Source organism: Oncorhynchus nerka, linkage group LG8 (assembly GCF_034236695.1).
Source record: "Oncorhynchus nerka isolate Pitt River linkage group LG8, Oner_Uvic_2.0, whole genome shotgun sequence".
In the NCBI taxonomy this organism is placed as follows: domain Eukaryota; kingdom Metazoa; phylum Chordata; class Actinopteri; order Salmoniformes; family Salmonidae; genus Oncorhynchus; species Oncorhynchus nerka.
The window spans coordinates 66,636,369-66,656,574 of NC_088403.1; the positions used below are offsets into that span (position 1 = coordinate 66,636,369).

General features: G+C 47.3%; 1 protein-coding gene across 1 annotated transcript; it reads left to right on the plus strand.

Moving 5' to 3' along the window:
• The first annotated feature begins 23 nt into the window (after positions 1-23).
• LOC115124636 (uncharacterized) lies at positions 24-13,518 on the plus strand. The gene is made up of 9 exons (XM_065021157.1): positions 24-1,819; positions 1,934-2,279; positions 2,369-2,526; positions 4,000-4,103; positions 4,311-4,371; positions 11,068-11,156; positions 11,263-11,376; positions 12,664-12,746; positions 12,868-13,518. The coding sequence occupies exons 1-9, from the start codon at positions 199-201 to the stop codon at positions 13,352-13,354; spliced, it is 3,063 nt and encodes a 1,020-aa protein (XP_064877229.1). The 5' UTR covers positions 24-198; the 3' UTR covers positions 13,355-13,518.
• Positions 13,519-20,206: the final 6,688 nt, after the last annotated feature.

The window sequence follows — 20,206 nt, forward strand, 5'->3', positions numbered from 1 at the left end:
CATTGAACAGATATAATCTAAAGGCCAGTTTCAGTGTGTGAGAGTTGTTTGCCACTAAGTTTTAACGACTTGAGTCACACTTTTTTTCTCAATAGCGAAGGTTCTCCAGGTAATTTTCTACAGCAGGGCAACAGATTTACCACTAGAGGTCCCTCTATCCCAGCACAGAACACACCCAGAGAGACCAGAGACTACCCCATGGCTGAGAGAACACCCCTCCAACCTCCAACTCCCCAGCCTTACCAGGACCCATGCTTCCAGCATCACACCCACCTCTCCCACCACTTCCACCCCAGTATCGGGAGCCCCAGTCTGGACCAGACATCTTGCCACCACCCTCTGGAGCTCCAGATTCCCCTGGAGCAATATGGGGGAATTGGAATAGAGGCAGCACCCAGGACCCCTCTACCCGATTCAAGCCCCTATTATGGGGGGAGCAGAGACAGCTACAGCGGTGGGGGGGGTGGAAGAGGAGGTTATGTAGACATTCATGGACATAGCAGAGGTGATAACTGTAGTGATGTTGATGGTAGAGATGGTTGTTTTGTAGCGCGGAAAGCTAGCTACAGTAATAGGGGGGTTGCGGATGATGTTGTAGGTCAAGGGGATGATTTCGGCAGCCATTTTGAAAGTCAGAGCCTTGCCTATGCTAGCCAGAGGGATGAGGGCTGTGATGGGGATGACAGCAGCGCCAGCGGTAGTGGTGTTGATATTTACCACAGAATAGATGAGGGCCTTATAAAGGATGATGTCTTTTACAGAACGGATGAAGGCCGTAACAGCAGTAGGGATGATGTTTTCTACAGCAACAGTAGAGATTATGGGTGTGAGGAGAAAACGGACGAGGGGTCTAACACTAGGGATAAGGTCTTTTACAGAATGGATGAAGTCTGTCGTAAGAGGGATGACGTGTTCTACAGCAGAGATTATGTGTGTGAAGAGAGGCGAGATGCCAACAGTGGTTATAGAGACACCACTACCGGTAGCCATGATGGTGAAAACAACAGACTTGATCATCTCTATAATGGTAGCGATATCTTTGACGATAAAGGAAAGAGGGATAGTTTGAGAAGGGTTGACGATTTCGGAGGAGACCGTGATGATTTTGGGGATAAAAGGTCCAACCTGGATCCTCCAGAGGCCCAGTTCAAGCCTGGGTTTTGGGTGAGTCCCTCTCCCACAGATCAGTGTTCTGTGGCTTGGGAAAGCAGTGAGAAGGGTGGGGGGTACCCCAAGGATTGGGCATCTCTGTACTCCTATTCCCAGGCAGCAAGTGGCCCTAGCGGTGGTGGCGTTGGGGTGTACCGGCAAAAACTGGACTCCTTTTCAGAGGCGTTCTTCGTCAGACGCAACGTCGCCGGCAACAGAATTCCGAATGGGAATTCCGGAAGTGGAGTTTTGGGATTCGAAGCGGGAGGAGGAAGCACAGGATGGATCAAAGCGAGTGCTTACAATTCACTCACAGACTCTTCCACTCTCCCTCCTCATCCTCACCCCTACCCCCTGCTCCTTAGCCCTCCTCCCTCCCCTCTCCCCACTCCCAAACTCACCACGACCCCTTCTCTCGGGACAGTTGAACTAACCCAGACCCCAGGGGAGGATTGTAGTGGAACAGTCCAGTTTTACCCCTCCTCTCACCAGCCGCTCCACACTACCCACCCCTCCACCGTCATGTGGAAGCTCCCACCTTGTCATTGGCTGCAGCAGTCAGGTGACGTGGGTGTCGTCGACGGCAACCCCTCAAGCGCTGGCCATGTCTACTGCCAGGAGGCAGTGTTCACTCAGAGACATGTTCACCAGGACAATGAGAAGAATACAGGTATGTTGCTGTGTGTTCTTGTAATCCAAAATCAAACATGTTCTATTCAGTCTCCTTCTTTAGCTTCCTCACATTTATTATGTTGCTTCTGCCCCCCCTCTCTTCTGCTCACAGGTCACTATAGTTTTCAAACTCCGGTACAATCAAACGTCGTCTCTGCCTCACCCCTTCACCTATCCTCTCTTCCATCCCAGCCCCCCAGTGGACTGCCACAGCATGGAGCAGCACCCCTAGTGGTGTTTAGAGGTATTCCCTTCCTTAGTCCGCTCCAGTCTCGTAGAGAGGAGGAGGGCAGAGGGAGTGGAGCGGATTGGGAGAGGGCTCCACTACATCCCTCGACCTATGCTGAATCCCCAACGCAGGGGAACGGGCTCCTCTCCTCCCTCATCCCACCTTCAGCTGGGGAACGAGGGATGGGAAGGATGACTAAAGAGGAGAAGGGATATTTTTACTTCCGTGAGTATGGATGGACAGAGTAATGCATTCGAGTGTGTTCTTCTATTGCTCGTTCGTTTGTTCTTTTGTTCATTCATTGATTAATTCTCTCAGGTGTATCAACGTGGGTCGAGGGTTCCAGGCTGAGCTGCCATGTTGTCGAGAGAGGGAGGAGGGGTCAGGGGCGTGGCCAGAAGAATCATCATCCAATGAGAAGTTGCTCTGGAAACCGTGGGAGGAGCTTCAGAGGAATTCTGTAATTCAGGAAGAAGGTAAGAAGAACCATTCAACCCTACTTCCTTAACATTCAACACTAGTTCCTTAAGATTCAAAACTACATGCTTAACATTAAACTCGACTTCCTTAATCCTTAACATTCAATCATACTTCCTTAGCATTCAAATCTAATCCCATAGCATTCAAACCTACTTCCTTAACATTCAAACCCTACTTCCTTAATATTCAACTCTACTTCCTTAACATTCAAACCCTACTTCCTTAACATTCAACTCTACTTCCTTAATATGCAACTCTACTTCCTTAACATTCAAAACTTCCTAACATTCAACTCTACTTCCTTAACATTCAAACCTACTTCCTTAACATTCAAACCTTAACTACTTCTTAACATTCAACACTTCCTTAACATTCAAACCCTACTTCCTTAACATTCAAACCCTACTTCCTTAACATCCTTAACATTCAAACCCTACTTCCTTAACATTCAAACCCTACTTCCTTAACATTCAAACCTACTTCCTTAACATTCAAACCCTACTTCCTTAACATTCAAACCCCACTTCCTTAACATTCAAACCCTACTTCCTTAACATTCAAACCCTACTTCCTTAATATTCAACTCTACTTCCTTAACATTCAATCATACTTCCTTAGCATTCAAACCTAATTCCATAACATTCATCTCTACTTCCATAACATTCAAACCTACTTCCTTAGCATTCAGTCCTACTTTCATAACATTCAAACCCACTTCCTTAACATTCAACGCTACTTAACATTCAACTCTACTTCCTTAACATTCAAAGGTACTTAACATTCAACTCTACTTAACATGTACCTGAAAGTCTTGGATAAGTGACATCAATATCGTCTATGTCAGTGGTATTCACCTCTACGAGGTCCATGGTCTATGTCAGGGGTATTCACCTCTACGAGGTCCATGGTCTATGTCAGGGGTATTCAACTCTACGAGGTCCATGGTCTATGTCAGGGGTATTCAACTCTACGAGGTCCATGGTCTATGTCAGGGGTATTCAACTCTACGAGGTCAATGGTCTATATCAGGGGTATTCAACTCTACGAGGTCCATGGTCTATGTCAGGGGTATTCAACTCTACGAGGTCCATGGTCTATGTCAGGGGTATTCAACTCTACGAGGTCCAAAGCCTGCTGGTTTTATCTTCTACCTGATAATGAATTGCACCTACATGGTGTCCCAGGTCTAAATCAGGCCCTGATTAGAGGGGAATCACCCACCTGGTGTCCCAGATCTGAATCAGTCCCTGATTAGAGGGGAATCGCCCACCTGGTGTCCCAGGTCAAAATCAGTCCCTGATTAGAAAGGGAACAATTACAAAACCAGTGGAACTGGCTTCCTGGTCCAGAGTTGAGTTTGATGGGTCTATGTTTTATACTGTATGAGTCTCAGGCTGATCCGAGATTAAAACCCTAATGTGGTATCTTTCATTCACACTTCTCTGATTCTTCCGCTCTCCCATTCTCAGTGGAGGCGGTGTTGTCGTTGTGTAATTCTAGCTGTCTACCAGGAGGGGGCAGCAACACAGAACTGGCTCTACACTGTCTCTACCTCTGTCATGGAGATGCACTGGTGAGGAGGGAGGGACCATTAATTAATTAATGAATTCAATCATTCATTCATTTATTTATTCACTCACTCACTCATTCTTTCTTTAATTTATCTATCATTTAGTTTATTTCGGTTCAAAGATCACCCATTTCCTCAGTTCCTCATTTCAATTTTACTGTACTTCATCTTTCTTTCTTTCTTTCTTTCTCTGTCATCCCTCTCTCCCAGGCCACGTTGGAGAGATTGTTCTTCTCGAACCCATCAACAGCAGTAGACTACCATTACGCTGGTAACCCTTGACCCCTTCATCCCTAACCTTTAACCTTTAACGTTTCATAAACATATCCCATGCCTTCTCTGAGGATTCCTCCGATGCTAAGTCAAATATAATGTGTGTAAGCTTACTGTCTGTCAGTTCACCTTTGAGTTGGTAAATGACTCTAGACAGGGAGTCACAGAAGTCACCTGTTTCATGACCTCCATGCTTTCAGTACTGTAGTATAGACCCACTATACTGTACTGTAGTATAGACCCACTATATAGCACTGTAGTATAGATCCACTATACTGTATTGTAGTATAGACCCACTATATAGCACTGTAGTATAGATCCACTATACTGTATTGTAGTATAGACCCACTATATAGTACTGTAGTATAGATCCACTATACTGTATTGTAGTATAGACCCACTATATAGCACTGTAGTATAGACCCACTATACTGTATTGTAGTATAGACCCACTATATAGCACTGTAGTATAGACCCACTATACTGTTTTGTAGTATAGACCCACTATATAGTACTGTAGTATAGATCCACTATATAGTACTGTAGTATAGATCCACTATACTGTACTGTAGTATAGACCCACTATATAGTACTGTAGTATAGACCCACTATATAGTACTGTAGTCTAGATCCACTATATACTGTACTGTAGTCTAGTCTCACTATATTGTACTGTAGTCTAGACCAACGGTATAGTACTGTATTCTAGACACACTATACAGTACTGTACTGTATTTTAGACCCACTATACAGTACTGTACTGTATTCTAGACCCACTATACAGTACTGTACTGTATTCTAGACCCACTATACAGTACTGTACTGTATTCTAGACCCACTATACAGTACTGTATGCAGTATAGACCAACTACAATGTACTGTAGTCTAGACCAACTGTATAGTACTGTAGTATAGACCCACTATATTGTGCTGTAGTATAGACCCACTATACTGTACAGTACTGTAGTCTTGGCCCACTATACATTACTGTAGTATAGACCTACTATATAGTACTGTACTGTGTTCTAGACCCACTATACAGTACTGTACTGCAGTATAGATCATCTTCGTCTCAGTAACAGAACAAACCGTTGTCAGTTCTTCTTTGTCTCAGTAACAGAACACACCGTTCATCTTCGTCTCAGTAACAGAACACACCGTTGTCAGTTCATCTTCGTCTCAGTAACAGAACACACCGTTCATCTTCGTCTCAGTAACAGAACACACCGTTCATCTTCGTCTCAGTAACAGAACACACCGTTGTCAGTTCATCTTCGTCTCAGTAACAGAACAAACCGTTCATCTTCGTCTCAGTAACAGAACAAACCGTTAATCTTCGTCTCAGTAACAGAACAGAACGTTCATCTTCGTCTCAGTAACAGAACACACCGTTGTCAGTTCATCTTCGTCTCAGTAACAGAACAAACCGTTGTCAGTTCATCTTCGTCTCAGTAACAGAACACACCGTTGTCAGTTCATCTTCGTCTCAGTAACAGAACACACCGTTGTCAGTTCATCTTCGTCTCAGTAACAGAACACACCGTTGCCCGTTCATCTTCGTCTCAGTAACAGAACAAACCGTTGTCAGTTCATCTTCGTCTCAGTAACAGAACACACCGTTGTCAGTTCATCTTCGTCTCAGTAACAGAACAAACCGTTCATCTTCGTCTCAGTAACAGAACACACCGTTGCCCGTTCATCTTCGTCTCAGTAACAGAACACACCGTTGTCAGTTCATCTTCGTCTCAGTAACAGAACAAACCGTTGCCCGTTCATCTTCGTCTCAGTAACAGAACACACCGTTGTCAGTTCATCTTCGTCTCAGTAACAGAACACACCGTTGTCAGTTCATCTTCGTCTTAGTAACAGAACACACCGTTCATCTTCGTCTCAGTAACAGAACACACCGTTGTCAGTTCATCTTCGTCTCAGTAACAGAACAAACCGTTCATCTTCGTCTCAGTAACAGAACAAACCGTTCATCTTCGTCTCAGTAACAGAACACACCGTTCATCTTCGTCTCAGTAACAGAACACACCGTCTCAGTCACCGTTGTTCATCTTCGTCTCAGTAACAGAACACACGTTGTCAGTTCATCTTAGTCTCAGTAACAGAAAACGTTCATCTTCGTCTCAGTAACAGAACACACCGTTCATCTTCGTCTCAGTAACAGTTCATCTTCGTCTCAGTAACAGAACACACCGCAGAACGCACATTCCATCTTCGTTGTCAGTTCATCTTCGTCTCAGTTCATCTTCGTCTCAGTAACAGAACACACCGTTGTCAGTTCATCTTCATCTCAGTAACAGAACACACTCAGTAACAGAACACACCGTTGTCAGTTCATCTTCGTCTCAGTAACAGAACAAACCGTTCATCTTCGTCTCAGTAACAGAACAAACCGTTCATCTTCGTCTCAGTAACAGAACACACCGTTCATCTTCGTCTCAGTAACAGAACACACCGTTGTCAGTTCATCTTCGTCTCAGTAACAGAACAAACCGTTGTCAGTTCATCTTCGTCTCAGTAACAGAACACACCGTTGTCAGTTCATCTTCGTCTCAGTAACAGAACACACCGTTCATCTTCGTCTCAGTAACAGAACACACCGTTGTCAGTTCATCGTTCATCTTCGTCTCAGTAACAGAACACACCGTTGTCAGTTCATCTTCGTCTCAGTAACAGAACACACCGTTGACCGTTCATCTTCGTCTCAGTAACAGAACACACCGTTGTCAGTTCATCTTCGTCTCAGTAACAGAACACACCGTTGCCCGTTCATCTTCGTCTCAGTAACAGAACACACCGTTGCCCGTTCATCTTCGTCTCAGTAACAGAACACACCGTTGCCCGTTCATCTTTGTCTCAGTAACAGAACACACCGTTGTCAGTTCATCTTCGTCTCAGTAACAGAACACACCGTTGACCGTTCATCTTCGTCTCAGTAACAGAACACACCGTTGTCAGTTCATCTTCGTCTCAGTAACAGAACACACCGTTGCCCGTTCATCTTCGTCTCAGTAACAGAACACAACGTTGTCAGTTCATCTTCGTCTCAGTAACAGAACAAACCGTTGTCAGTTCATCTTCGTCTCAGTAACAGAACACACCGTTGTCAGTTCATCTTCGTCTCAGTAACAGAACACACCGTTCATCTTCGTCTCAGTAACAGAACACACCGTTGCCCGTTCATCTTCGTCTCAGTAACAGAACACACCGTTGTCAGTTCATCTTCGTCTCAGTAACAGAACACACCGTTGACCGTTCATCTTCGTCTCAGTAACAGAACACACCGTTGTCAGTTCATCTTCGTCTCAGTAACAGAACACACCGTTGCCCGTTCATCTTCGTCTCAGTAACAGAACACACCGTTGCCCGTTCATCTTCGTCTCAGTAACAGAACACACCGTTGCCCGTTCATCTTCGTCTCAGTAACAGAACACACCGTTGTCAGTTCATCTTCGTCTCAGTAACAGAACAAACCGTTCATCTTCGTCTCAGTAACAGAACAAACCGTTCATCTTAGTCTCAGTAACAGAACACACCGTTGCCCGTTCATCTTCGTCTCAGTAACAGAACACACCGTTGTCAGTTCATCTTCGTCTCAGTAACAGAACACACCGTTGCCCGTTCATCTTCGTCTCAGTAACAGAACACACCGTTGTCAGTTCATCTTCGTCTCAGTAACAGAACACACCGTTGTCAGTTCATCTTCGTCTCAGTAACAGAACACACCGTTGCCCGTTCATCTTCGTCTCAGTAACAGAACACACCGTTGTCAGTTCATCTTCGTCTCAGTAACAGAACACACCGTTGTCAGTTCATCTTCGTCTCAGTAACAGAACACACCGTTCATCTTCGTCTCAGTAACAGAACAAACCGTTGTCAGTTCATCTTCGTCTCAGTAACAGAACACACCGTTCATCTTTGTCTCAGTAACAGAACACACCGTTGTCAGTTCATCTTCGTCTCAGTAACAGAACAAACCGTTCATCTTCGTCTCAGTAACAGAACACACCGTTCATCTTCGTCTCAGTAACAGAACAAACCGTTCATCTTCGTCTCAGTAACAGAACACACCGTTGCCCGTTCATCTTCGTCTCAGTAACAGAACACACCGTTGTCAGTTCATCTTCGTCTCAGTAACAGAACAAACCGTTGCCCGTTCATCTTCGTCTCAGTAACAGAACACACCGTTGTCAGTTCATCTTCGTCTCAGTAACAGAACACACCGTTCATCTTCGTCTCAGTAACAGAACACACCGTTGTCAGTTCATCTTCGTCTCAGTAACAGAACACACCGTTGACCGTTCATCTTCGTCTCAGTAACAGAACACACCGTTGTCAGTTCATCTTCGTCTCAGTAACAGAACACAAACCGTTCATCTTCGTCTCAGTAACAGAACACACCGTTGTCAGTTCATCTTCGTCTCAGTAACAGAACACACCGTTGACCGTTCATCTTCGTCTCAGTAACAGAACACACCGTTGTCAGTTCATCTTCGTCTCAGTAACAGAACACACCGTTGCCCGTTCATCTTAGTCTCAGTAACAGAACACACCGTTGCCCGTTCATCTTCGTCTCAGTAACAGAACACACCGTTGTCAGTTCATCTTCGTCTCAGTAACAGAACACACCGTTGCCCGTTCATCTTCGTCTCAGTAACAGAACACACCGTTGCCCGTTCATCTTCGTCTCAGTAACAGAACACACCGTTGTCAGTTCATCTTCGTCTCAGTAACAGAACACACCGTTGTCAGTTCATCTTCGTCTCAGTAACAGAACAAACTGTTCATCTTCGTCTCAGTAACAGAACAAACCGTTCATCTTCGTCTCAGTAACAGAACACACCGTTCATCTTCGTCTCAGTAACAGAACACACCGTTGTCAGTTCATCTTCGTCTCAGTAACAGAACAAACCGTTGTCAGTTCATCTTCGTCTCAGTAACAGAACACACCGTTGTCAGTTCATCTTCGTCTCAGTAACAGAACACACCGTTCATCTCAGTAACAGAACACACCGTTCATCTTCGTCTCAGTAACAGAACAAACCGTTCATCTTCGTCTCAGTAACAGAACACACCGTTGCCCGTTCATCTTCGTCTCAGTAACAGAACACACCGTTGTCAGTTCATCTTCGTCTCAGTAACAGAACACACCGTTCATCTTCGTCTCAGTAACAGAACACACCGTTCATCTTCGTCTCAGTAACAGAACAAACCGTTCATCTTCGTCTCAGTAACAGAACACACCGTTGTCAGTTCATCTTCGTCTCAGTAACAGAACACACCGTTGACCGTTCATCGTCTCAGTAACAGAACACACCGTTGTCAGTTCATCTTCGTCTCAGTAACAGAACACACCGTTGCCCGTTCATCTTCGTCTCAGTAACAGAACACACCGTTGTCAGTTCATCTTCGTCTCAGTAACAGAACACACCGTTGACCGTTCATCTTCGTCTCAGTAACAGAACACACCGTTGTCAGTTCATCTTCGTCTCAGTAACAGAACACACCGTTGCCCGTTCATCTTAGTCTCAGTAACAGAACACACCGTTGCCCGTTCATCTTCGTCTCAGTAACAGAACACACCGTTGTCAGTTCATCTTCGTCTCAGTAACAGAACACACCGTTGCCCGTTCATCTTCGTCTCAGTAACAGAACACACCGTTGTCAGTTCATCTTCGTCTCAGTAACAGAACACACCGTTGCCCGTTCATCTTCGTCTCAGTAACAGAACACACCATTGCCCGTTCATCTTCGTCTCAGTAACAGAACACACCGTTGTCAGTTCATCTTCGTCTCAGTAACAGAACACACCGTTGTCAGTTCATCTTCGTCTCAGTAACAGAACAAACCGTTGTCCGTTCATCTTCGTCTCAGTAACAGAACACACCGTTGTCAGTTCATCTTCGTCTCAGTAACAGAACAAACCTGCTATTCCCTGTAAACTTCTTCTATCTATTCTCTACTTAGACTAGGAGTGCTGTTTTGTACAGGGTGTATTAGGCTATTCGTAGACTGCAAGGTGCAGTGTGTGTGTGTGTGTGTGTCAGTCAGTCAGTCAGTCAGTCAGTCAGTCAGTCAGTCAGTCAGAGCAGGTTCCACGCGACCTAACCCCAACCCACAACAACCACACAAACCACCCTGCTATTAATACTGTTATTAGAGAGAAACCTTTGTTCTTTTCAAAAGTCTCTCTCTCTCTCTGTCTCTCTCCCCCTCTGTCTCTCTCTCTCTCTCCCCCTCTGTCTCTCTCTCTCTCTCCCTCTGTCTCTCTCTCTCTCTGTCTCTCTCTCTCTCTCTCTCTCTGTCTCTCTCTGTCTCTCTCTCTCTCTCCCCTCTCTCTCTCTGTCTCTCTCTGTCTCTCTCTCTCTCTCTCCCCCTCTCTCTCTCTGTCTCTGTCTCTCTCTCTCTCTCTCTCTCTGTCTCTCTCTCTCTGTCTCTCTCTCTCTCTCTCTCTCTCTCTCTCTCTCTCTCTCTCTCTCTCTCTCTCTCTCTCTCTCTCTTTATCTCTCTCTCTCTCTCTTTATCTCTCTCTCTCTCTGTATCTCTCTCTCTCTCTGTCTCTCTCTCTCTCTCTCTCTCCCCTTCTCTCTCTTTCTCTCTCTCTCCCCTTCTTTCTCTCTGTCTCTCTCTCTCTCTGTCTCTCTCTCTCTCTCTCCGTTTCCATCTCTCTCTCTCTCTACTATAGGTAGTGATGTGTGGCAGCAGACTGAGAAGTCTCTGTTCAGTAAAGCGTTGACGACCCACGGCAAAGACTTCTCTCTCATCCAACAAATGGTTTACGTTCAACTTTCATATCATTCCGTACTGATTCCTCATCTGCTGTATGTACCAAGGAATTTATGTTAACCAACCTACTCACCCCTGTGTGTGTGTGTTGCAGGTGCAGACTAAGTGTGTGTCTCAGTGTGTGGAGTTCTACTATCTCTCCAGGAAACTTCCTGACAAACAGAGAAAACAGAGGGAGCAGGAACGAGGGACGGAGGAACAGACGAGTGTAAGGAAGAGAGCCTGTTATGAGACTCCCTCCCTCCCTCCCTCCCTCCCTCCCTCCCTCCCTCCCTCCCTCCCTCCCTCCCTCCCTCCCTCCCTCCCTCCCTCCCTCCCTCCCTCCCTCCCTCCCTCATGCCCTCCTCTCCCCCTTTCTCCCTCATGTCCTCCTCTCCCCCTTTCTCCCTCATGTCCTCCCCTCCCTTTCTCTCTCATGCCCTCCTCTCTCCCTTTCTCTCTCATGTCCTCCTCTCTCCCTTTCTCTCTCATGCCCTCCTCTCTCCCTTTCTCTCTCATGCCCTCCTCTCTCCCTTTCCCTCTCATGCCCTCCCTCTCCCTTTCCCTCTCATGCCCTCCTCTTTCCCTTTCTCTCTCATGTCCCTCCCCTCCCTCCCTCCCTCCCTCCCTCCCTCCCTCCCTCCCTCCCTCCCTCCCTCCCTCCCTCCCTCCCTCCCTCCCTCCCTCCCTCCCTCCCTCCCTCCTCCTCCCTCCCTCCCTCATTCCCTCCCTGCCCTCCTCATTCCCTCCTCCCTCCCTCCCTCATGTCCTCCTCTTTCCCTTTCTCCCTCATGTCCTCCTCTCTCCCTTTCTCTCTCATGCCCTCCTATCTCCCTTTCTCTCTCATGCCCTCCCTCTCCCTTTCTCCCTCATGTTCTCCTCCCTCCCTCCCTCCCTCATGCCCTCCCTCCCTCCCTCCCTCATGCCCTCCTCCCTCCCTCCCTCCCCTCATGCCCTCCCTCTCCCTTTCCCTCTCATGCCCTCCTTTCCTCCCTCCCTCCCTCCCTCCTCCCTCCCTCCCTCCCTCCCTCCCTCCCTCCCTCCCTCCCTCCCTCCCTCCCTCCCTCCCTCCCTCCCTCCCCTCATGTCCTCCTCTTTCCCTTTCTCTCTCATGTCCTCCTCTTTCCCTTTCTCTCTCATGTCCTCTCTCCCTTTCTCTCTCATGCCCTCCTCTCTCTCTTTCTCTCTCATGCCCTCCTCTTTCCCTTTCTCTCTCATGCCCTCCTCTTTCCCTTTCTCTCTCATGCCCTCCTCTCTGTCTTGTTCTATTTGTCCTTCTGTTCATCCATCTCTTTCTCTCTGCTGTTAACACTTACCTGTGATGCCTTTTGGTCTGTGTTGAAATAATTAGGAACAGCTGACAAATCTTTAGTCATCTCTGATTTGCTGAGTCGTGGTCTAATTCACTAGATCATCTCCTGATTTGCTGAGTCGTGTTCTATTGAGGCTCACGGTCAGAATGTCTCCTTCTGGAGAGAAAATAGAGATTCTATGGTACTCAGATGTCCTTTTACAGGTGGTGTCCCTCCCTAAACCGATGGAACAGGTGGTACCAGCCCCGTCATTGGCTACCAGCTTCCCCTGTAAGCAGTGTGGAAAGTGAGTTTGCCCAACCCGATGATTGAACTATCTATACACCCTGCCTAAGTTTTAATATCGATCTTGGGGAAGATATTGTAATTTAAAGATAATCTTCATCTCTTTCTTGCCCTCCCTCTAGGATGTTCTATAAGATAAAGAGTCGTAACGCCCATATGAAGATCCATAGGCAGCAGCAGGATGACTGGAGACACCCCCCAGGCCTCGTCATCAACCTAGCCCAGAACGTCACCCCCAACCTGGGAACCAATCTACCCCAGCTCCAGGCTTCAGGTCGGGCCTACCTCCCAGGTCCCATCAACAACAACAACAGCAACCACCACACCGGTGGCGCTCACACCACCATCATCATCAACAACCACACCAACAACAACATCAGTGATCCAAACATTCCGAACACCAATACCATGACCAATAGCAACAGTGTCAGTGTCATCGACTCCACCCCTAATCAGAGAGGACACGCCCCCCTCCTCTCTGTCCAGCAATCGTGGGACTTGTTTCAGTTGAACTCTAATCCTGCTGCAGGGTTCTACTATGACCCAGAAGTGAAAGGAGCCCTGGGGGTCACGGTGGGAGGGGTGAAAGGTCAAGTCCTCTGGCAGTAGAGTTCTAGAATCAGAATGAATAGAACTGACATGTATAGGACTACATTCACATTTTGCACCATGAAAAGCATTTAAAATATATAAATATAGTGAGAAATCTGTAAATTGTTTAATACCTATTTAAATGTTTTGAATTTAAATTTTTATTAAAATTGATTTTTGTATCTCTCTTGATCCACCTTTTACTTTCCCGCTCAGAAACAGACAAAAACAGACATCCATCTAGCCAACCAATCAACCAACCAACCAACCAACCAACCAACCAACCAACCCGTTCTCCATCCTGTACCTAAATGGGAACATATAGACATACAGTACCAGTCGATAGTTTGGACACACCGACTCATTCAAGGGTTTCTGTTTATTTTTTTTTACTATTTTCTACATTGTAGAATAATAGTGAAGACATCACACCTATGAAATAACACATATGGAATCATGTACTAACCAAAAAAAAAACGTTGCCTTGATGACAGCTTTGCACACACTTGTCATTCTCTCAACTAGCTTCATGAGGTAGTCACCTGGAATGCATTTCAAAGAACAGGTGTGACTTGTCAAAAGTAAATGTGCGGAATTTCTTTCCTTCTTAATGTGTTTGAGCCAATCAGTTGTAGTGTGACAAGGTAGGGGTGGTATACAGAAGATAGCCCTACTTGGTACAAGACCAAGTCCATATTATGGCAAGAACAGCTCAAATAAGCAAAGAGAAACGACTGTCCAACACTGTAAGACATGAAGGTCAGTCAATCCGGAGAATTTAAAGTTCTTAGAAAGTTTCTTCAAGTGCTGTCGCAAAAACAGTCAAGCGCTATGATGAAACTGTTTCTCATGAGGACCGCCACAGGGAAGGAAGACCCAGAGTCACCTCTGCTGCAGAGGATAAGTTCATTAGAGTTACCAGCCTCAGATTGGACAGGAAGACCCAGAATTACCTCTGCTGCAGAGGATAAGTTCATTAGCGTTACCAGCCTCAGATTGCAGCCCAAATAAATGCTTCAGAGAGTTCAAGCAACAGACACATCTCAACATCTACTGTTCAGAGGAGACTGTGTGAATCATGTCTTCATGGTCAAATTGCTGCAAAGAAACCACTACTAAAGGACACCAATAAGAAGAGACTTGTTTGAGCCAAGAAACACGAGCAATGGACATTAGACCAGTGGAAATCTGCCCTTTGGTCTGATGAGTCCAAATGTTTTTGGTTCCAAGCGCAGTGTCTTTGTGAGATGCAGAGTAGGTGAATGGATGATCTCCGGATGTGTGGTTCCCACCGTGAAGCATGGAGGAGGAGGTGTGTGGGTGCTTTGCTGGTGACAGATTTATTTACAATTCAAGGCAAACTTAACCAGCATGGCTACCATAGCATTCTGCAGCGATACGCCATCCCATTTGGTTTGAGGTTAGTGGGAATATAAATTGTTTTTCAACAGAACAATGACCCAACACACCTCCAGGCTGTGTAAGGGCTTTATGACCAAGAATGAGAGTGATGGAGTGCTCCATCAGATGACCTGGCCTCCACAATCCCCTGACCTCAACCCACTTGAGATGGCTTGGGATGAGTTGGACCGCAGACGGAAGGAAAAGCAGCCAACAAGTGCTCAGCATGTGTGAGAACTCCTTCAAGACTGTTGGAAAAGCATTCCAGGTGAAGCTGGTTGAGAGAATGCCAGGAGTGTGTAAAGCTGTCATGAAGGCAAAGAGTGGCTATTTGAAGAATCTCAAGTATAAAATATATTTTTAAATTTAACACTTTTTTTGGTTACTACATGAATCCATATATGCTGTTTCGTAGTTGTCATGTCTTCACTATAATGGAGAGAAATAAATAAAAACCTTTGAATGAGTAGGTGTGTTCAACCATTTGACTGGTACTGTGTACGGTCTGAGTGCACTCCACAGCAGTGTTCTCTTAATAAAGTTGTTGGTAACGGGCTAGTAAATGTCAAACTGAGAGATGGAAGGGAGGAGAGAGAGACAAGGCCAGATGTTGCTGTGTCAAACTGAGATGTAAGGTAGGAGAGCGAGACAAGGCCAGATGTTGCTGTGTCAAACTGAGAGATGGAAGGGAGGAGAGAGAGACCAGGCCAGATGTTGCTGTGTCAAACTGAGAGATGTAAGAGAGGAGAGAGAGACCAGGCCAGATGTTGCTGTGTCAAACTGAGATGTAAGGTAGGAGAGCGAGACAAGGCCAGATGTTGTGGTGTCAAACTGAGAGATGTAAGAGAGGAGAGAGAGACCAGGCCAGATGTTGCTGTGTCAAACAGAGAGATGTAAGGGAGGAGAGAGACCAGGCCAGATGTTGCTGTGTCAAACTGAGATGTAAGAGAGGAGAGAGAGAGACCAGGCCAGATGTTGCTGTGTCAAACAGAGATGTAAGAGAGGAGAGAGACAAGGCCAGATGTTGCTGTGTCAAACAGAGATGTAAGAGAGGAGAGAGACAAGGCCAGATGTTGCTGTGTCAAACTGAGAGATGGAAGGGAGGAGAGAGAGACCAGGCCAGATGTTGCTGTGTCAAACTGAGAGATGTAAGAGAGGAGAGAGAGACCAGGCCAGATGTTGCTGTGTCAAACTGAGATGTAAGGTAGGAGAGCGAGACAAGGCCAGATGTTGTGGTGTCAAACTGAGAGATGTAAGAGAGGAGAGAGAGACCAGGCCAGATGTTGCTGTGTCAAACAGAGAGATGTAAGGGAGGAGAGAGACCAGGCCAGATGTTGCTGTGTCAAACTGAGATGTAAGAGAGGAGAGAGAGAGACCAGGCCAGATGTTGCTGTGTCAAACAGAGATGTAAGAGAGGAGAGAGACAAGGCCAGATGTTGCTGTGTCAAACTGAGAGATGGAAGGGAGGAGAGAGAGACCAGGCCAGATGTTGCTGTGTCAAACTGAGATGTAAGGGAGGAGAGAGACAAGGCCAGATGTTGCTGTGTCAAACAGAGAGATGTAAGGGAGGAGAGAGAGACAAGGCCAGATGTTGCTGTGTCAAACAGAGAGATGTAAGGGAGGAGAGAGAGACAAGGCCAGATGTTGCTGTGTCAAACAGAGAGATGGAAGGGAGGAGAGAGAGACAAGGCCAGATGTTGCTGTGTCAAACAGAGATGTAAGGGAGGAGAGAGAGACAAGGCCAGATGTTGCTGTGTCAAACTGAGAGATGTAAGGGAGGAGAGAGAGACAAGGCCAGATGTTGCTGTGTCAAACAGAGAGATGTAAGGGAGGAGAGAGAGACAAGGCCAGATGTTGCTGTGTCAAACTGAGAGATGGAAGGGAGGAGAGAGAGACCAGGCCAGATGTTGCTGTGTCAAACTGAGAGATGTAAGGTAGGAGAGAGAGACCAGGCCAGATGTTGTGGTGTCAAACTGAGATGTAAGGGAGGAGAGAGAGAGAGACCAGGCCAGATGTTGCTGTGTCAAACAGAGATGTAAGGGAGGAGAGAGAGACAAGGCCAGATGTTGCTGTGTCAAACTGAGAGATGTAAGAGAGGAGAGAGACAAGGCCAGATGTTGCTGTGTCAAACTGAGATGTAAGGTAGGAGAGCGAGACAAGGCCAGATGTTGTGGTGTCAAACTGAGAGATGTAAGAGAGGAGAGAGAGACCAGGCCAGATGTTGCTGTGTCAAACAGAGAGATGTAAGGGAGGAGAGAGACCAGGCCAGATGTTGCTGTGTCAAACTGAGATGTAAGAGAGGAGAGAGAGAGACCAGGCCAGATGTTGCTGTGTCAAACAGAGATGTAAGAGAGGAGAGAGACAAGGCCAGATGTTGCTGTGTCAAACAGAGATGTAAGGGAGGAGAGAGAGACAAGGCCAGATGTTGCTGTGTCAAACAGAGATGTAAGGGAGGAGAGAGAGACAAGGCCAGATGTTGCTGTGTCAAACAGAGAGATGTAAGGGAGGAGAGAGAGACAAGGCCAGATGTTGCTGTGTCAAACTGAGAGATGTAAGGGAGGAGAGAGACCAGGCCAGATGTTGCTGTGTCAAACTGAGAGATGGAAGGGAGGAGAGAGAGACCAGGCCAGATGTTGCTGTGTCAAACTGAGAGATGTAAGGTAGGAGAGAGAGACCAGGCCAGATGTTGCTGTGTCAAACAGAGATGTAAGGGAGGAGAGAGAGACCAGGCCAGATGTTGCTGTGTCAAACAGAGATGTAAGGGAGGAGAGAGACCAGGCCAGATGTTGCTGTGTCAAACAGAGATGTAAGGGAGGAGAGAGAGACCAGGCCAGATGTTGCTGTGTCAAACAGAGATGTAAGGGAGGAGAGAGAGACCAGGCCAGATGTTGCTGTGTCAAACAGAGATGTAAGGGAGGAGAGAGACCAGGCCAGATATTGCTGTGTCAAACAGAGATGTAAGGGAGGAGAGAGACCAGGCCAGATGTTGCTGTGTCAAACAGAGATGTAAGGGAGGAGAGAGACCAGGCCAGATGTTGCTGTGTCAAACAGAGATGTAAGGGAGGAGAGAGAGACCAGGCCAGATGTTGCTGTGTCAAACAGAGATGGAAGGGAGGAGAGAGACCAGGCCAGATGTTGCTGTGTCAAACAGAGATGTAAGGGAGGAGAGAGACCAGGCCAGATGTTGCTGTGTCAAACTGAGAGATGGAAGGGAGGAGAGAGAGACAAGGCCAGATGTTTACTTATGTAAAAGTTAAGACGTTTTATCCAACTGGACCCAGTCCTCTCTCTCACAAACAGACACACAGGCACATGCATGCATGTGTCCTTACACACACACACACACACACACACACACACACACACACACACACACACACACACACACACACACACACACACACACACACACACACACACACAGACAGACAGACAGACAGATATTTATTTGACATTTACATTTGTACTTTTACTCTTTGTACATCATTACAACACCGTATATAGACATATGACATTTGAGTGTAATGTTTACTATTAATTGTTTTGTTTATTCCACTTTTCTTGATCTATTTCACTTGCCTTGGAAATGTAAACAGATGTTTCCCAATGCCAACACAGCTCTTTGAATTGAGGGAGATGGAGAGGGAGAGATGGAGACAGAGAGAGATGAAGACAGAGAGAGGGAGAGATGGAGACAGAGAGAGGGAGAGATGGAGAGAGAGACAGAGAGAGGGAGAGATGGAGACAGAGAGAGGGAGAGATGGAGAGAGAGAGGGAGAGAGAGACAGAGAGAGGGAGAGAGAGACAGAGAGAGGGAGAGATGGAGACAGAGAGAGGGAGAGATGGAGACAGAGAGAGGGAGACAGAGAGAGGGAGACAGAGAGAGGGAGAGATGGAGACAGAGAGAGGGAGAGAGGGAGAGGGAGAGAGGGAGACAGAGAGAGGGAGAGATGGAGACAGAGAGAGGGAGAGGGAGAGATGGAGACAGAGAGAGGGAGACAGAGAGAGGGAGAGAGGGAGACAGAGAGAGGGAGAGAGGGAGACAGAGAGAGGGAGAGATGGAGACAGAGAGAGGGAGAGATGGAGACAGAGAGAGGGAGAGAGAGAGGGAGAGAGAGGGAGAGATGGAGAGAGAGACAGAGAGAGGGAGAGATGGAGACAGAGAGAGGGAGAGATGGAGAGAGAGAGGGAGAGAGAGACAGAGAGAGGGAGAGAGAGACAGAGAGAGGGAGAGATGGAGACAGAGAGAGGGAGACAGAGAGAGGGAGACAGAGAGAGGGAGAGATGGAGACAGAGAGAGGGAGAGAGGGAGAGGGAGAGAGGGAGACAGAGAGAGGGAGAGATGGAGACAGAGAGAGGGGAGACAGAGAGAGGGAGAGATGGAGACAGAGAGAGGGAGACAGAGAGAGGAGAGAGGGAGACAGAGAGAGGGGAGAGAGGAGACAGAGAGAGGGAGACAGAGAGAGGGAGAGAGGGAGACAGAGAGAGGGAGAGAGGGAGACAGAGAGAGGGAGAGAGGGAGACAGAGAGAGGGAGAGAGGGAGACAGAGTGAGGGAGAGATGGAGACAGAGAGAGGGAGAGATGGAGACAGAGAGAGGGAGACAGAGAGAGGGAGAGAGGGAGACAGAGAGAGGGAGAGATGGAGACAGAGAGAGGGAGAGATGGAGACAGAGAGAGGGAGAGATGGAGAGAGAGACAGAGAGAGGGAGAGATGGAGACAGAGAGAGGGAGAGATGGAGAGAGAGAGGGAGAGAGAGACAGAGAGAGGGAGAGAGAGACAGAGAGAGGGAGAGATGGAGACAGAGAGAGGGAGAGATGGAGACAGAGAGAGGGAGACAGAGAGAGGGAGAGATGGAGACAGAGAGAGGGAGACAGAGAGAGGGAGAGATGGAGACAGAGAGAGGGAGACAGAGAGAGGGAGAGAGGGAGACAGAGAGAGGGAGAGATGGAGACAGAGAGAGGGAGACAGAGAGAGGGAGAGAGAGAGGGAGAGAGGGAGACAGAGAGAAGGAGAGAGGGAGACAGAGAGAGGGAGAGATGGAGACAGAGAGAGGGAGAGAGAGAGGGAGAGAGGGAGACAGAGAGAGGGAGACAGAGAGAGACAGGGAGACAGAGAGAGGGAGAGAGGGAGACAGAGAGAGGGAGAGAGGGAGACAGAGAGAGGGAGAGATGGAGACAGAGAGAGACAGAGAGAGGGAGAGAGGGAGACAGAGAGAGGGAGAGATGGAGACAGAGAGAGGGAGAGATGGAGACAGAGATGGAGACAGAGAGAGGGAGAGAGGGAGACAGAGAGAGGGAGACAGAGAGAGGGAGAGATGGAGACAGAGAGAGGGAGAGATGGAGACAGAGAGAGGGAGAGATGGAGACAGAGAGAGGGAGAGATGGAGACAGAGAGAGGGAGAGAGGGAGATGGAGAGAGGGAGACAGAGAGAGGGAGAGAGGGAGACGGAGAGAGGGAGACAGAGAGA